The sequence below is a fragment of the Schistocerca gregaria genome, chromosome 7, assembly GCF_023897955.1.
Source record: "Schistocerca gregaria isolate iqSchGreg1 chromosome 7, iqSchGreg1.2, whole genome shotgun sequence".
Taxonomy (NCBI): Eukaryota; Metazoa; Arthropoda; class Insecta; order Orthoptera; family Acrididae; genus Schistocerca; species Schistocerca gregaria.
In genome coordinates, this window is record NC_064926.1 from 235,058,392 (window position 1) to 235,076,140 (window position 17,749).

General features: G+C 42.4%; 1 protein-coding gene across 1 annotated transcript in view; it reads right to left on the bottom strand.

Annotated features, from left to right (window-relative positions):
• Nucleotides 1-6,489: 6,489 nt before the first annotated feature.
• Nucleotides 6,490-17,749, bottom strand: part of LOC126281671 (myrosinase 1-like) — a 37,121-nt gene continuing 25,861 nt past the window's right edge. Inside the window, exons 9-11 of the mRNA XM_049980822.1 lie at nucleotides 11,510-11,644; nucleotides 11,315-11,421; nucleotides 6,490-6,802 (exon numbers count right to left, since the gene is read on the bottom strand). Coding sequence (XP_049836779.1) covers nucleotides 6,676-6,802; nucleotides 11,315-11,421; nucleotides 11,510-11,644 — 369 coding nt within the window. The 3' untranslated portion in view covers nucleotides 6,490-6,675. The remainder of the gene's footprint in view (nucleotides 6,803-11,314; nucleotides 11,422-11,509; nucleotides 11,645-17,749) is intronic.

Genomic DNA, 17,749 nt, shown 5'->3' on the forward strand with positions numbered 1-17,749 from the left:
TGGTGGAGTGAAGAAGACGGAATGGTATAGCAGTGTTGCAATTCGTTACTGCCTGCTAAACTTGACACATTTGAGCTCTTATTAGAGTTGCGACATTTTCTGTGAACTGAATTAGTATGAGTCACGTGTTAAAACCAGGAGCATATCAGATGTACTGTTGTTAGCAACGATTCACTAATGTCTTCCTAAAGGCGTTGATAATGTAGAAGCAGTGATCATCAATGTACGCAATCAAGTTTATTATTCGATTGCGACCCAGTAATAAACGAATTTCAATGTAGGTGTCATATTTCCGCTGGTTGCCCCTACACATCTACATCTACACGACTACTCTGCAATTCACATTTAAGTGCTTGGCAGAGGGTTCATCGAATCACAATCATACTATCTCTCTACTATTCCACGCCCGAACAGCGAGCGGGAAAAACGAGCACCTAAACCTTTCTGTTCGAGCTCTGATTTCTCTTATTTTATTTTGATGATCATTCCTACCTATGTAGGTTGGGCTCAACAAAATATTTTCGCATTCGGAAGAGAAAGTTGGTGACTGAAATTTCGTAAAAAGGTCTCGCCGCGACGAAAAACGTCTATGCTGCAATGACTTCCATCCCAACTCGTGTATCATATCTGCCACACTCTCTCCCCTATAACGTGGTAATACAAAACGAGCTGCCCTTTTTTGCACCCTTTCGATGTCCTCCGTCAATCCCACCTGGTAAGGACCCCACACCACGCAGCAATATTCTAACAGAGGACGAACGAGTGTAGTGTAAGCTGTCTCTTTAGTGGACTTGTTGCATCTTCTAAGTGTCCTGCCAATGAAACGCAACCTTTGGCTCGCCTTCCCGACAATATTATCTATGTGGTCCTTCCAACTGAAATTGTTCGTAATTTTAACACCCAGGTACTTAGTTGAATTGACAGCCTTGAGAATTGTACTATTTATCGAGTAATCGAATTCCAACGGATTTCTTTTGGAACTCATGTGGATCATCTCACACTTTTCGTTATTTAGCGTCAACTGCCATCTGACACACCATAGAGCAATCTTTTCTAAATCGCTTTGCAACCGATACTGGTCTTCGGATGACCTTACTAGACGGTAAATTACAGCATCATCTGCGAACAATCTAAGAGAACTGCTCAGATTGTCACCCAGGTCATTTATATAGATCAGGAACAGCAGAGGTCCCAGGACGCTTCCCTGGGGAACACATGATATCATTTCAGTTTTACTCGATGATTTGCCATCTATTACTACGGACTGTGACCTTCCTGACAGGAAATCACGAATCCAGTCGCACAACTGAAACGATACCCCATAGCTCCGCAGCTTGATTAGAAGTCGCTTGTGAGGAACGGTGTCAAAAGCTTTCCGGAAATCTAGAAATACGGAATCAACTTCAGACCCCCTGTCGATAGCGGCCATTACTTCGTGCGAATAAAGAGCTAACTGCGTTGCACAAGACCGATGTTTTCTGAAGCCATGCTGATTACGTGTCAATAGATCGTTCCCTTCGAGGTGATTCATAATGTTTGAGTACAGTATATGCTCCAAAACCCTACTGCAAACCGACGTCAGTGATATAGGTCTGTAGTTAAATGAATTACTCCTACTACCCTTCTTGAACACTGGTGCGTCCTGTGCAATTTTCCAATCTGTAGGTACAGATCTATCGGTGAGCGAGCGGTTGTATATGAGTGCTGAGTAGGGAGCTATAGTATCAGCGTAATGTGAAAGGAACCTAATCGGTATACAATCTGGACCTGAAGACTTGCCCGTATCAAGCGATTTGAGTTGCTTCGCAACCCCTAAGGTATCTACTTCTAAGAAACTCATGCTAGCAGATGTTCGTGTTTAAAATTCTGGAATATTCCATTCGTCTTCCCTGGTGAAGGAATTTTGGAAAACTGCGTTCAATAACTCCGCTTTAGCGGCAAAGTCGTCGATAACAGTACCATCGGCACTGCGCAGCGAAGGTATTGACTGCGTCTTGCCGCTTGTGTACTTTACATACGACCAGAATTTATTCTGATTTTCTACCAAATTTCGAGACAATGTTTCGTTGTGGAACTTATTAAAGGCATCTCGCATCGAAGTACGTGCCAAATTTCGCGCGTCTGTAAATTTTAGCCCATCTTCGGGATTTCGCGTTCTTCTGAACTTCGCATGCTTTTTCCGTTGCCTCTGCAACAGCGTTCGGACCTTTTTTGTGTACCACGGGGGATCCGTTCCATCTCTTACCAATTTATGAGGTATGAATATCTCAATTGCTGTTGCTACTATATCTTTGAATTTGAGCCACATCTCGTCTACATTCGCATAGTCAGTTCGGAAGGAATGGAAATTGTCTTTTAGGAAGGCTTCTAGTGACACTTTATCCGCTTTTTTAAATAAAATTATTTTGCGTTTGTTTCTGATGGATTTGGAAGAAATGGTATTGAGCCTAGCTACAACGACCTTGTGATCACTAATCCCTGTATCAGTCACGATGCTCTCTATCAGCTCTGGATTGTTTGTGGCTAAGAGGTCAAGTGTGTTCTCGCAACCATTTACAATTCGCGTAGGTTCGTGGACTAACTGCTCGAAATAATTTTCGGAGAAAGCATTTAGGACAATCTCGGAAGACGTTTTCTGCCTACCACCGGTTTTGAACAAGTATTTTTGCCAACATACCGAGGGTAGGTTGAAGTCCCCACCAACTATAACCGTATGAGTGGAGTATTTATTTGTTACGAGACTCAAACTTTCTCTGAACTGTTCCGCAACTGTATCATCGGAGTCTGGGGGTCGGTAGAAGGAGCCAATTATTAACTTAATTCGGCTGTTAAGTATAACCTCCAGCCATACCAATTCGCACGGAGTATCCACTTTGACTTCACTACAAGATAAACCACTACTGACAGACACAAACACTCCACCACCAATTCTGCCTAAACTATCTTTCCTGAACACCGTCTGAGACTTCGTAAAAATTTCTGCAGAACTTATTTGAGGCTTTAGCCAGCTTTCTGTACCTATAACGATATCAGCTTCTGTGCTTTCTATTAGCTCTTGAAGCTCAGGGACGTTTCCAGCGCAACTACAACAATTTACAACTATATTTCCGACTGTTCCTTGATCCAAGCACGTCCTGTAATTGCCAAGCACTCTTTGACATTGCAGCCCATCCCGCACTTTCCTGAGGCCTTTTAACCTAAAAAACCGCCCAGTCCACGCCACACAGCCTCCGCTACCCGTGTAGCCGCCAGCTGAGTGTAGTGAACTCCTGACCTATTCAGCGGAACCCGAAACCCCACCACCCTATGGCGCAAGTCAAGGAATCTGCAGCCAATACGGTCGCAAAACCGTCTGAGACTCTGATTCAGACCCTCCACCCGGCTCTGGGCGTTGCTCACAGGGGTCATCCTAGATACTTGGTCCAATCACATTGTCACCACCGCCTATGTTCGAGAACGATGAGTACTCAGAGACGGCTGGTGGCAGACCTGTCACTGGAGAGTATACAAAGCGCATCGTGGCCGGCTAGTGTGGCCGAGCGGTTCTAGGCGCTACAGTCGGAACCGCGCGATGGCTACGGTCGCAGGTTCGATTCCTGCCTCACGGGTGGATGTGTGTGACGTCCATAGCTTAGTTAGGCTTAAGTAGTTCTAAGTTCTGGGGGACTGATGACCTCAGAAGTTAAGTGCCATAGTGCTCAAAGCCATTTGAACCAAAGCGCATAGGGGACACTCGGAGAAAAGTTCAGTCCATGTCGTGATGTGGAAACAGAGCGATTTATTTGATTTCGGTCCAAGGTTGGAATAATTTCCGAAACAGCTATATTTGCAAACTGTGAGTGGCAAAATGGTGCTAAGCAAAACCATCGCCGAGGCAACTGTACTGAACTACGACCATAAGTGACAGGAGACAACGACGGAGAGAACAACGGAGATGTGTACGGGTGACTAGACGTGTAACTGTTGGGCAGGTGACCGCCGGATGAACCAAGGGGCCACCAACAGCGTCTCGTCAACTACTTTTCAGTGACCATTTCAGCATTTGGGTCTCCGTTGCAGGCACCTGGTTCATGCACCCATACTGAAGGCTGTTCATCGACGACGAAGTTGGAAATTTCAAGCCGGTACCGCAACTGGACGTTTACTAAGTGGTGACGGGTGACAGATGAATCACATTTTATGCTCCATTGGCGTGAAAATCTGAAAGCAACAATCGTCGGAAGAGTCAATGCCGGAAGAGACAGCGTTAAGGCGCGGAGGATGTGTTCGTGGCATTTCCTTCGGTGATCTCGTCATTCTGAAAGCCAAAAGGGATCGATAAAAGTATGTGTCTGTCCATGGTTACCATGCCCATCCCTAGATGCAGTTCGTTTTTCTTCGGCATAGCCGGCCGGGGTGGCCGTGCGGTTCTAGGCGCCGCAGTCTGGAACCGAACGGCCGCTCCGTCGCAGGTTCGAATTCTGTCTCGGGCATGGATGTGTGTGATGCCCTTAGGTTAGTTAGGTTTAATTAGTTCTAAGTTCTAGGCGACTGATGACCTCAGAAGTTAAGTCGCATAGTGCTCAGAGCCATTTGAACCATCTTCGGCATAATGGCACCTACCAGCAGGACAGAATGAGATTTTCACTCTGCAGCGGAGTGTGCGCTGATATGAAACTTCCTGGCAGATTAAGGTAGGAGACGAGGTATTGCCAGAAGTAAAGCTGTGAGTACCGGCCGTGATTAGTGCCTCGGTAGCTCAGATGGTAGAGCACTTGCCCGCGAAAGGCGAAGGTCCCGAGTTCGAGTCTCGGTCGGGCACACAGTTTTAATCTGCCAGGAAGTTTCATATCAGCGCACACTCCCCAGCAGAGTGAAAATCTCATTCTGGAAACATCCCCCAGGCTGTGCTAAGCCATTTCTCCGCAATATCCTTTCTTTCAGGAGTGCTAGTTCTGCAAGGTTCGCAGAAGAGCTTCTGTAAAGTTTGGAAGGTAGGAGACGAGGTACTGGCAGAAGTAAAGCTGTGAGTACCGCGCCTGAGTTGTGCTTCGATAGCTCAGATGGTAGAGCACTTGCCAGCGTAGGCAAAGGTCCTGAGTTCGAGTCTCGGTCGGGCACACATTTTTAATCTCCCAGGAAGTTTTATATATATATATATATATTCTCTGGATGGTCTTCCGAGAACGTAGCTATGTTTGCTACCCGCTTCTTGGGCAGCGATTGTTCTTTACTACGTTCTACTGGAGACGGGATTTGTGGCTCCCTGACCGAGAAGGATGATGAACTACATGGCGAGACACCTGTTTCATTATCACTTGTTAAGCACATATCGTGAACTCCTGATGCACATTGTCCACACGGTGGAGCGTATACGACACCACACATTGCACTGACACACCTTTCAGAAACACGAAAATATCATCTGCCACTTCCTAATCACTCTTCGTAATTCCTTTCTGACGAAAAGTCAATTTCAAGAATGTCATTGAAGATATAGTGAAATATTTGCTTTGTTTATCGTTGCAATTGCTCTGGTTTTTATCAACACCTCTATTACTGCAGAACTGTTGTGTATTACCCGTTGACTAATTTCAAACATGCTCCGTAGCCTCGTTCTATGCTCACCATTGGATATGTCCACATTAGCAGCTAGTATATGTCGTTCTATTTTCTCGGCATCTTTGACGTTGGTGATTACTAATGACGTCTCCTCTGGGTAGTACAGTCCTCCTGTATGAACGACTCTGCGGTAGTGACAAAGTCTGGCTTTGATAGACAGCGATTTCTTGTTGTACATATTTTTAAACACAGAGCGATAAGAGGTTGCATAACGACCAAGATCAACGCGAAGTAGACTTAATGCAGTTCTTCTCCACGAGTTTTATTTTCTACTCTTTCGTTTTTAGTGTTTCAAATAAGTCAAACTAAGTATTTCAAATGTTTAACTTGTTTTATATCGCCGTACGTGGTTGCAATAAATGCAGAATTTGGCCTCTGGGACTCTACGTACTGTGTATTTTTGAAAGGGATTTACATTTTAGTCCTGACGGCGGTCTTATGCAGATTTTCTGACTGGCTTCAAGAGTCTCAATAATTGTTGCTATGTCGTCAGCAAGAGCAAGGCACTTTGCGTTGATTCATTTACCTTTCGTTCCCGTATTTATTCCATGTACCTCTGTATCCCGACTTCTGAGGGTCTCATCGAGTACTAGGTTGAACAGCAGGGGCGACAGTATATCATCATATTTGTACAATTTTTCCATTTACTTTAGTCTTTAAAAGGAAATGTCCTGCATTTTTGTATACAATTCGACTTTTGTGTAAACCTTCCTGCAGACTAGAATATGTGTGTTCGATATTCTTTACGTGACCAGTCTTACGACCGCAATGTTATTGACTCCCAGTTTCTCACTTCTTTCAGCAAGTGAGTCTGTGAGACTATTATAATGCAGCTTTCGCATGCTCTTTCTACTCAATCCTATAACTTCTGAAATAAAGAGGAACAAGTGATCAAAGGACAAAGTTTATATTTGGAAATTTGTTTACATAGGAAATATGTTGACTTATTTACATTCAGTAGTTGCTGGCAATACATCTTTTACTTTATTTCACAGCACTGTGCTTTGTAACTGATTTAATAAAACATTGAGTTGACATCCTGATTTATGTCTTGTGTGGTGAGTGCGGAACCTCCTACAGGTTGTACTGGCTGGGCAGCTGCTTGGTGCGGAAGACTTCTGCCATGAAGCCAACTGATTCCTTGGGTGTCCTCGTCCTGTTTGGACTGCTAGTATCCACCTCGTACAGTCCGAATGTAACCCTGCATAGAGAAATAATGAAAGTGTTCATTCACTCAAATGTCACTATACGGCGATGCATATATCAAAATATGGGACAATCACTTACGTGGGAAAAGACAGTGACTAAATTACCCTCAGAGTATCAGCTGCTACAGCTGGCTATGTTGTACTGTACAAGACATTAACTAAGAATCTTGTTCCGTTCAGTGTCACACTCGGTTTTGCGTTTCCGTATTCCCCACATTCACAAACTAAGTAGGACCGCCTAATAATGAGTGCTCTCAATTAATTTTAGTTTTGTTTTGGGTTTCAAATGTCTCACCTTAAAAATACTGGTAGCTTGTTGAAGACATCTGAAGTTATATATGAAACTGATGGCTTAGTTGCTTGAATTGAAGGTTAAGCCGGCCGGAGTGAGCGTGCGCTTCAAGGCGCCACAGTCTGGAGCCGAGCGACCGCTACGGTCGCAGTTTCGAATCCTGCCCCGGGAATTGATGTGTGTGATGTCCTTAGATTAGTTAGGTTTTGTTAGTTCTAAGATCTAGGCGACTGATGACTTCAGAAGTTAAGTCGCGTAGTGCTCAGAGCCATTTTCTTCAGATTAATCTTATACAATTATTTCTAACTACTGATGTTACCGCAAACATATAATGCGACAGGGATATTGAGTTAGTCCAACAGCCTAGACGCCCCTTCCCATGATGTGGTGGAGACTGTAACTCATAAAGAATTGAGTTGCTGGCTGAAAGTCCTTAGCAGCGCAGATTAAAGCGGCTATCTCTGTGTACAGCTGCACTACCATCTATAAATCGTCGGGTAACAAGGTGCACTTTTCTTTCACAATCAACACGAAATAAAACAAAGGGAAGAATAGGGAAACAGTTCGTGCTCACAACAAAAAAGAAATCAGAGACGGCATTTATATAAAGGAATTCTAATTTCAATTACATTGACTTTGGGTTAAGAGGATACACATTCCGCAACAACATAATTCAATGTCAACTTAACCTGCGGTGTAGTATCCTCTACACAACGTCACACAGTAGCAGTATTGTGTCCATATGGATGAACTGGAATGAGTTTCCACCATAGTCGATATTAATCTTTACCATCAACATAAGAACATTCAAAAATGTCAAATATTTGTAATTAATATGATATATCATTTGAACAACAAACAGTTTATTATCTACGTTAAATCACGGTAGAATTCTTCAGGAATACTGTGTGGAAGCAGGACGTCCGAAACAGTAACAACAAATAAAAAGCTGTGTGTATTATGGTTCTGTAAGATTGGCGGTTAACATCATGAAATATCTCACTATACATGTGTACCCGTGTACGGTATATTTTAAACGAATAGTTAACTCTAGGACGCTGCATGCAAATGACAAATTGTGAATACCCTGATAAAAAGACGACTCTTCTGGATTTTGTTTTTTATATGTGTCATTCTGAAGTCCTTTCCCCTTGAAATATAACGTCTCTGTAATATTTTGCACGTCTGACACTCCTAATTCAGGTAGCGATGCGTCGCTATAGCACACCGCTGGATGTTACAGCCTCTGATGGATGTAAAATCGCTGTAATCACTTAGCTGCTGGACACACCGCCATACCTACTAATCAGGCAGGCGTATCGAGAAACATTTTACCCAGAGTTTAGTGGCCTGCTTCAGCAACTGAAGGAAACGAAACTCATTGACCCAGAAGCGAGGTACTGACGTAGATCGTTGGTTCTAATAAAACGACGACAGTCACGGTAATAACCTCTTAGCTAAAGTGCGAGCAACAATTAAGATATATTTGTATTCCTCTAACATGTCTCCTGAAACTGGGATATTTAGTTATGCGAAAAAAATGTTGTTTCGTACACCGTAGATCTGGGTTGGCGTGTATCGATAACTATGAGTGTTTTTGTGAGGTGAAAGGTAGTGTTGTAGCATATGATATGATTATTAGCATGACATGGTCCAACGCTTGTCTGGAAGCATTGCTCTGCTTATACACATGTTATTGTTCACTAATTTTAAATATTACAAGTCGAATCCCGTATGTGTAATACTTCCCCTGCGTTAAGGTGCAGTTTTCTGGGTCGAACGAGCTTCTAAGGAAGTGAAAAAGGAAGTTAGAACCTCAAGGGGACAGAAAATTCAGTTCCTGAGCCCGGTTATTTCTTGCTGAACAGTAAGAGCGGTAGAGAAGACACGACTACCTCGCAGAATTAGGAGATCACAACTGTTGAAAAGACGGGAGATGACATGAATGCTGCTCATGGATCAACGAAGACAGATCTTGTACTACAGATGGCGTAATGATGACATAGAGCATCATGACACCACTGATAGAAACTATTTTCATCAAAAGTAATCTGTCGTAGTGAAATGTAGATGCAGAATGCACAAAAACAGTCCAGAAACGCACGTGTTTGGAGGAAGTGATACCTTAACTGCAGCAGTATTACAAAGTAAGAAGTAATGTTATTCAGTGCATATATAGTGTCCCACCTTCAGTAGTCTATGTGTAGGTTGAAGATAAACGGCATATATATATGAAAAGAAAAAAAGGAAGATAAGCATTTAACTTACGTTGATGACGGAAAAAAGCTCCGACTGTGGAAGTTTCAGAAGGAAACCCCGTGTCCTTCTAAATGAAACAATGTTGGTACTCCACTTACACAGCTGTGACATTTCGTACGTTAGCAGACCTGTGGAAAGTGGTAACCCGAAGAAATGGGGAATGGTTCTAGCAACGATACGTGCTTCAAATGAGGAGATTCATTGACATAATCAACTTCGACATGGGGTGTATTGTTGGGGTCCGGCTACTGCGAACGAGCAGCTGGCCGCCTGTTCGCGTGGTACTGCCGTAATCGTCCATAGAAAGTGGCTGAATGAGAGTGAAACCACGAGGTGGCGACAAGGTGTTGGAAGGCCAAGTCTCTAGAGCGTAGAGAAAAATTCTGCTCTGTAAACCATGAACTAAGGCAGCCTGTAATGGATTACAGTGCTTGTGCATGCAGAAGTGTATTTAAGCACACTCTACAGCACACTCTTCCGAACAACAGTCTCTGCAAATGACCTCATTATCGTTCCATGTTGAACAATTCATCGTTATTTACGATTTGAGTGGGTACAGAATCATCGATACTGGATCCTAGCTCAGTATGAACGTGTGGTCTGGTCAGATGAATGTCTCTTCTTATTACACCGTCATACCTGGGAACGGCTACTCAATACATCCACAACACTGCATACGCCGACCAGTGTGCGCGGTATTATACTATGGGAGGCTTTCATATAGACTGCCACGGAACCTGTGGTGGCAACCGAAGGCACCGTGACGGCTGTGGACTACCTAAACGTATTTGAAGGCCATCTGTATCTTCTGACGTCTGATGTCTTTTCTGACGACGATGGTATATTCCCTAAAAGATAACTGCCTGTGGTTCAAATGGCTCTGAGCACTATGGGACTTAACATCTATGGTCATCAGTCCCCTAGAACTTAGAACTACTTAAACCTAACTAACCTAAGGACAGCACACAACACCCAGCCATCACGAGGCAGAGAAAATCCCTGACCCGACCTGGAATCGAACCCGGGAACCCGGGCGTGGGAAACGAGAACGCTACCGCACGACCACGAGATGCGGGCTAACTGTCTGTGATACATGGACAGAATCGTGCTGTAGTGGTTTTATAAGAGTGACTGTGAAATGACCTTAGCGTCATGGACAACAAATTCGCCTTATGGGAACCCAGTGGAATACATCTGGAACGCTGTGGTCGGTCAACTCCGCGCCCGAAAACCACAGACCCGTAAGTTACGGGAATTGCGTGTCGTGTGTGCGTGTGTGTGTGTAAACGTCTGGCTCTACATACCTCCATTGAAGCAGCGGTATCGCTACCCATTGGGAAAAAAGTGCTAATAAAGTGTCTGAGCAATTAGGTGTAATACGTGAACCGCAGTCTCTCAGTTATCTAGTTTGTTTCCACAAACGTTGCTAGAGAAATATGCTGCCGAGACCGATGCAAGATTGAATAAACGCCTTTCGGATAGGTTACCCCATTGTCAAAATTAAACAGTTATACCAGCAACATTTCGGCCTGTCTGCAGTGGCCCTCTTCAGGGCCTTTAACTGGTTACCGGAGGAGGATAGCTGTATAGATTGTCGAAACGTCGGTTTTGTAGTTATTGTAACTCTTCCTAACACCGAAACTATTTTATTTATACTACTAGAGATATTCGATTCACTTTGTAGCGACGTAAAAGTGAATGTACCAGCACATGGCACTTTACCACAGCGTTGTAGAGTAGGTATCACCCCTCTCCTTTTTCTCTCTTCTCTGCGTCATAAATTTTTTTATCATCTTCTACAATCTAAGTGAAGCCTTTCAGATAATATGGTAGAATAATCATTTCGGCACTACTTTGTACTAAGCTCACAGAATGGCGCAGTGATTTGTTGATTAGTACGTATTGTTTATCTGTATTATTTCATCTGTCACGTAAAAATACGACAATTACTCACGTGAATCCATTGTTCCATTCCAGGGTGTCCATGAGACTCCACGCCGTATATCCTATAACCGGAACACCATCAGTGTATATCGCCTCTAAGACGGCTCCGAGGTATTCCTACAAGTAATACGGCACATTTCAGATAATGAAATGAGTTCCGGAAGATAAAAAAGGTTACTATACTTGTGTGGAAATTACTACTTACAGTATAGTACTCGATGCGGTCAGTGTCGTTGCGTCCTCCGAGATTCAAGTAACCGTTCTCTGTTATAATGATCGGATATCCTGGATATTGATTGGCAACCCAGTTAAGTTGATTCCGAAGTCCCCAAGCATGATGCTGAAAATTAAGATACTTGTTATAGAAGTTATTCTTATTTGCTCCTGTTTGCACAATACGGATGCCCAGCTGTTTTAGTTCCATAATAGTTACAATGTGGTGTCCTTGTTGTTCACATCCTTTTGTTCTAATACTCGTTCGCATAGAAAAACATCTAAATCGGCTCATAATTTAAAATGGAAGTAGTTTTTTTGCAGGTCCTTAAAGGTAGTAACACAGAATACTAATTCCAACACGTTTCTTCTCTCGGTAACTCTTAGGTCTATAGCGAACACTAATGTATGTGTGTAGGGAAATTTCTCAGAACAAAAAGTCAGCGTTAGTTCCATACTAAGATAAATTTGGGAGAAGTGCCACCAGCATAGTACAATGCCCACTGATAGGAACCTTACGCCACCACCTCTCTTCCTCTTAGTAACTGCTTCTTCCACCAGTATTCGAACCGGTTACCTCTGATGTGAGTGCTACTACGCAGGCGTGCGTTGGCAACCCCGGAACCTGAGTGGGATTCTCTGACTATCAAGTCGACACTACTAACGGTCGTTCTGAATAACTTGTTTTTTAAGTTTCACTTATTTCCAGTGCCATTCCGTACCTTCCTGTGTTCGATCACATGACGAATAATATTACGCATGAGATGTGTACAGAATGAAGTCATAATTGTTAACAGTCCTTTGGTATAAGCTGTAAAATAATGTTGGCATTAAATTACATTTTGTTGTGTACAAATAAGCTCTTCGTGCGGTGTATTTCATGTGTAGTGACAAATATTTTAAGTATAATGTTTATTTTCAAGTTCGTAATTTAGTGTATAACACATTTTCTTTACGATTTTACAGACATTTACGAGCCATTTAGCAAAGATAATTAATATTACACTGCAGACACTGAAGATATTAATAACAAGTAAAGTATATTCTCTTTTTTAAAACGTACCTACTCAAGTGCTTCGATGTAGTGTATAGCTTCTACTAATTCCTCAGTTATTTGTTTTTCAAACATTATACTGATTTATAAACAGTTCTTTATATTGGCCAGCGTTACATTCTATTACACATATACAGGGTGTTTCAAAAATGACCGGTTTATTTGAAACGGCAATAAAAACTAAACCAGCAGCGATAGAAATACACCGTTTGTTGCAATATGCTTGGGACAACAGTACATTTTCAGGCTGACAAACTTTCGAAATTACAGTAGTTACAATTTTCAACAACAGATGGCGCTGCAAGTGATGCGAAAGATATAGAAGGCAACGCAGTCTGTGTGTGCGCCATTCTGTTCGTCGTCTTTCTGCTGTAAGTGTGTGCTGTTCGCAACGTGCAAGTGTGCTTTGAACAACATGGTTTATTCCTTAGAACAGAGGATTTTTCTGGTGTTGGAATTCCACCACCTAGAACACAGTGTTGTTGCAACAAGACGAAGTTTTCAACAGAGGTTTAATGTAACCAAAGGATCGAAAAGCGATACAATAAACGATCTGTTTGAAAAATTTCAACGGATTGGGAACGTGACAGATGAATGTGCTGGAAAGGTAGGGCGACCGCGTACGGCAACCACAGAGGGCAACGCGCAGCTAGTGCAGCAGGTGATCCAACAGCGGTCTCGGGTTTCCGTTCGCCGTGTGCAGCTGCAGTCCAAATAACGCCAACGTCGACGTATCTTCTCATGCGCCAGAGTTTACACCTCTATCCATACAAAATTCAAACGCGGCAAACCCTCAGCGCCGCTACCATTGCTGCACGAGAGACATTCGTTAACGATATAGTGCACAGGATTGATGACGGCGATAAGCATGTGGGCAGCATTTGGTTTACTGACGAAGCTTATTTTTACCTGGACGACTTCGTCAATAAACAGAACTGGCGCATATGGGGAACCGAAAAGCCCCATGTTGCAGTCCCATTGTCCCTGTATCGTCAAAAAGTACTGGTCTGGGCCGCCATATCTTCCAAAGGAATCATTGGCCCATTTTTCAGATCTGAAACGATTACTGCATCACGCTATCTGGACATTCTTCGTGAATTTGTAGCGGTACAAACTGCCTTAGACGACACTACGAACACATCGCGGTTTATGCAAGATGGTGCCCGGCCACATCGCACGGCCGACGTCTTCAATTTCCTGAATGAATATTTCGATGATCACACGAAACATACAGTAGGCGGCGTGGATTGGCCTCCCTATTCGCCAGACATGAACCCCTGTGACTTCTTTCTGTGGGGACACTTGAAAGACCAGGTGTACCGCCAGAATCCAGAAACAATTGAACAGCTGAAGCAGTACATCTCATCTGCATGTGAAGCCATTCCGCCAGACACGTTGTCAAAGGTTTCGGGTAATTTCATTCAGAGACTACGCCATATTATTGCTACGCATGGTGGATATGTGGAAAATATCGTACTAATAAAACTATCGGCAGCATCAGGGCTTTCAGTCGTCAGCGTCCATGATGACAGAATCAAATAGGAGTTTAAATGCCATGACAGGCGGCCGGAATTGTATACACCTAAGTGCTTCGCCGTAGGCCTGACGCGCGACGTTGCTTGGTTGCTAGCGGTGTAAACACACAACACGCCACTATCCACTCACTGGTAGTTTCTCGGACACAGCAGTTTGCATGAACGACTGCCTTGAATTTCCTCATTTAATATCGAAACAAAAGAAGACAGACGAATGAGGATTGAAGTTTTACGTCCTGATTACAAAGTAAGTAAATTGGAGATGGAGCTTTGATCAGATTTATTACTACTGGAGGGGAAGGAAGCGGCCAAGGCCATGTGAAAGAAACACTCCAGAGCTTGCATGGATGATCGCACAAATCCGATGACTGGATGCCTGACCTAGGAACTGAACCAAGGTCTCTTGAATGTGAGTTCAAGGCCTTAGCCATGACATCATCTCGGGTTTACAGACCTGATTTTGGTATAGGCACTGCCATTTTATAGCTAAGTCGATGCACACTAAACAGGGACTGAAAAGAGAGGGGTGTTACCCAATATTACCTGTAATTTTCGTGGGTAAAATTTTAGTACAATTCGGAAAGCGAAAGTGTATATTGCTTATGCGCTATTACGGCAGACATCAGACGCTTCCCTCTACTGTTCGCTTTCTTTGTCGCTTCTATACAAAACTGCACACATGAAGCACTATCGCTGGCATATTTTGTTTCGAGACTTTTACACAAAACTGCACAGAGAAAGCAAAAACGCCGATATGTTTAGTTTGAGGGCGCAGATTTAATGAGCTGTGGAAAAGTCTGAAATATAATGGGAAATGTTTAAGTGACTGCAATGACTAAGGTTGTCGTGATTCTGTGTTAATTTTCTCAAAAATTCCTAGCTCTGGTGAATAATCGCTAACAATGGAGACGTAAAAGTTTTCAAAAACTGGGAGTCACTTGTACAATTCAAATTCAAGTTAATAGTTTGCCAGTGTGCCAAAACGCATCTAACGATGACTCAGAATTTTTGTGACAACGTGAGGAAACTCACTGAAGAAGGGATATGTTAATGTAGAGCCCAAAATACCGCGGCGTCGGTGAAAGCTCGGTCACGCCACGCCACGGAGTGTGTGTCTGGACAGTACCATTTAAATTCCTACTTCCTACTTCCAACCACGTCGGTAGCATAAAACCACCCACGGCACTGTTGCGTTAGTTACATGTGTAAATCGACCTTTTATCAGTGACTGTGTGTTGTGTCGTAGGGTTGTGTCTGCTGTTAGCTACTACTACCCCGCCGGCCACGGTGGCTGAGCGGTTCTAGGCGCTCAGTCCGGAATCGCGTGACTGCTACGGTCGCAGGTTCGAATCCTGCCTCGGGCATGGATGTGTGTGATGTCCTTAGGTTAGTTAGGTTTAAGTAGTTCTAAGTTCTAGGGGAGTGATGACCCTAGATGTTAAGTCCCATAGTGCTCAGAGCCAGCCTACTACCCCACGTCAATACAGATGCCTAATTTCGGTCGGAACGAAGTAGTGAAGTGACGAAAGAACTGCCACATCAGATTCGGTGAGTAGTGAAATTGTCAGTGTCGAGTTAAAGTAGTAGCGAAAAAAGAAGAAGACTAAAACATATTTTCGTAAATATAGCTCCGATTTTTCAAAACTCGGGACTGTGAATTCTGGTACTGAGATACAGCCTGCATCTCAGTGGAAGATTCGTTACGAAACGCTATGAAACGTACGTATCATACTATCAAAACTTGTAACGCATCTATCAACTAAACATCCTTAATGTACAGGGAAGTCTCCCAATGTCTTTTAAGTCATCATTAGGAATTTTTCTACAATTAAATGCAGCGCTTAAAACTTTTCAAAGTGGAGCGTACTAACAACAGCCTCTCTTAACTTCAAATAAGGGGTAAGCTTCACTCTGTGCTAGAAGAACTTAGCACACCTGCAGGAAAAGTTATAAATATGCTTTGTTTGATGAAGAATGTAGCCAAAGAAATAAATGAAATGCCTATGGAAATAACTGATGATATGTCTCAAAATGTGAAAGAACCCCTTATTACTGGCTTGAAAGAAAGCGAATATTTTTCGCTGCTTCTTGTCGGGAGATAAAGTTTTCCTGGTCAGGGTAATTTTGGTCGACATTGAGTCGAATGCTGAAGCACAACAGTTGTTTCGGCTATCTTTTCCGACAAAAACGTTTGGTGAAGGGCTTTTCAAATCGGTTGACAAACCTGTGGAAGAAACTGAAGTAGATTAGAAAGAGAGTAGGTTTGACAACTGACGGGATTGTGTGAGGTAGCATTTATACTAGCTTAGTCGACAAATTTAGCATCGAGAGGCTATTGAACATAAAGGTTTTGACGAATGTCTCGTAAAGATCTTGGCAATGTAGTAGAAATCGTCAACTTTATTTAACAAAGTTTACTGGCTGGCGAGACGTGAACTATTGTCAGGACTTTATTTACTGGTGGAGATTGTGATCGATGAAAACCGTTTTAGGCGGACTGCATATCTGTCGGTGTCCTCGACATTCTTGAGGGCAACGACTTTCATAAGCTTATTGTGCAACACAAACTAGAAGCAATAATAGGGAAGCTTCAGCTATGTGCTTAAAATGTGGAACAAGATCCTTGGACGTATTTCCAGTCTTATATGACTTTCTGGGAACCAACGAAAAGAAAATCAATAAAACAACAGCTGCAACCATACTAGGTCAGCTAAAATCTTTGAATTCCAGCCTCAAGTAATTTAAAATTATATGTTTTCTTGAATATTATGCAAATATTTTTAGTAGGTCTAATTGTAAACATGAAATTCCCTTAAACAGAAATATCATTGATAACAGTTAATTTCCCAAATACTACATTTTGTATAACTAATACTAATGAACTTTAGTTATTTGTCGTATACCATATTTACATATATTCTTGTTCATTCGTATGAGTGTGAAATCCCTTAACTATACTTACTAGAGCAGTATTTAAGCCTTTTCATTTTTATTTTCGGAACTACTTCCCTAAAAACGAGGGCGGAATACAATGCATCAGAAATCTCTTTGAAAAATGGTACCAACAAAAAATTGAAAATGTCATCAAGTAATGAAGACTGGTTAATTAAAATAACACGTGTCAATTCTGTAAAATCCATTTCTGAAACAACACCATTCGTCTCGTTCTGGATAAGTGCTCGGCAATAGTAGGAAGCAATTGCCAAAACTGTGCTGAGACAATGACTGGCTTTTCACCAACCTGTTTATGTGAATGATACTTCTCAGCTTCATTTTTTGGAAAAAATCGGTACAAAAATCGACTAAATGTGGAAGATGATTTGAGGCTAAAATTAAAGGTACTGAGTAAGAACAAACAATATAAGAAACCTTATTGGTTTGTTTTAACGTTGACCACTCGACTTTGAGTTTATATATTGTAGTGACAGTTAAGTGAAGACAACAAAAACATTGCCTTTATAAAAGACAAATATTTTTCAATGCTTTTGGGGGATGTACAGTATCATTTAATAATTATGCCTATTGACATCGTGAATATGATTTATATACGAGGAGTGACCTAAATACGCAATGAATAATTTTATTACTAACAAAATTAATAATTTTAAATTGAATTTCATTAAATCTTCTTCAACGTTGAATA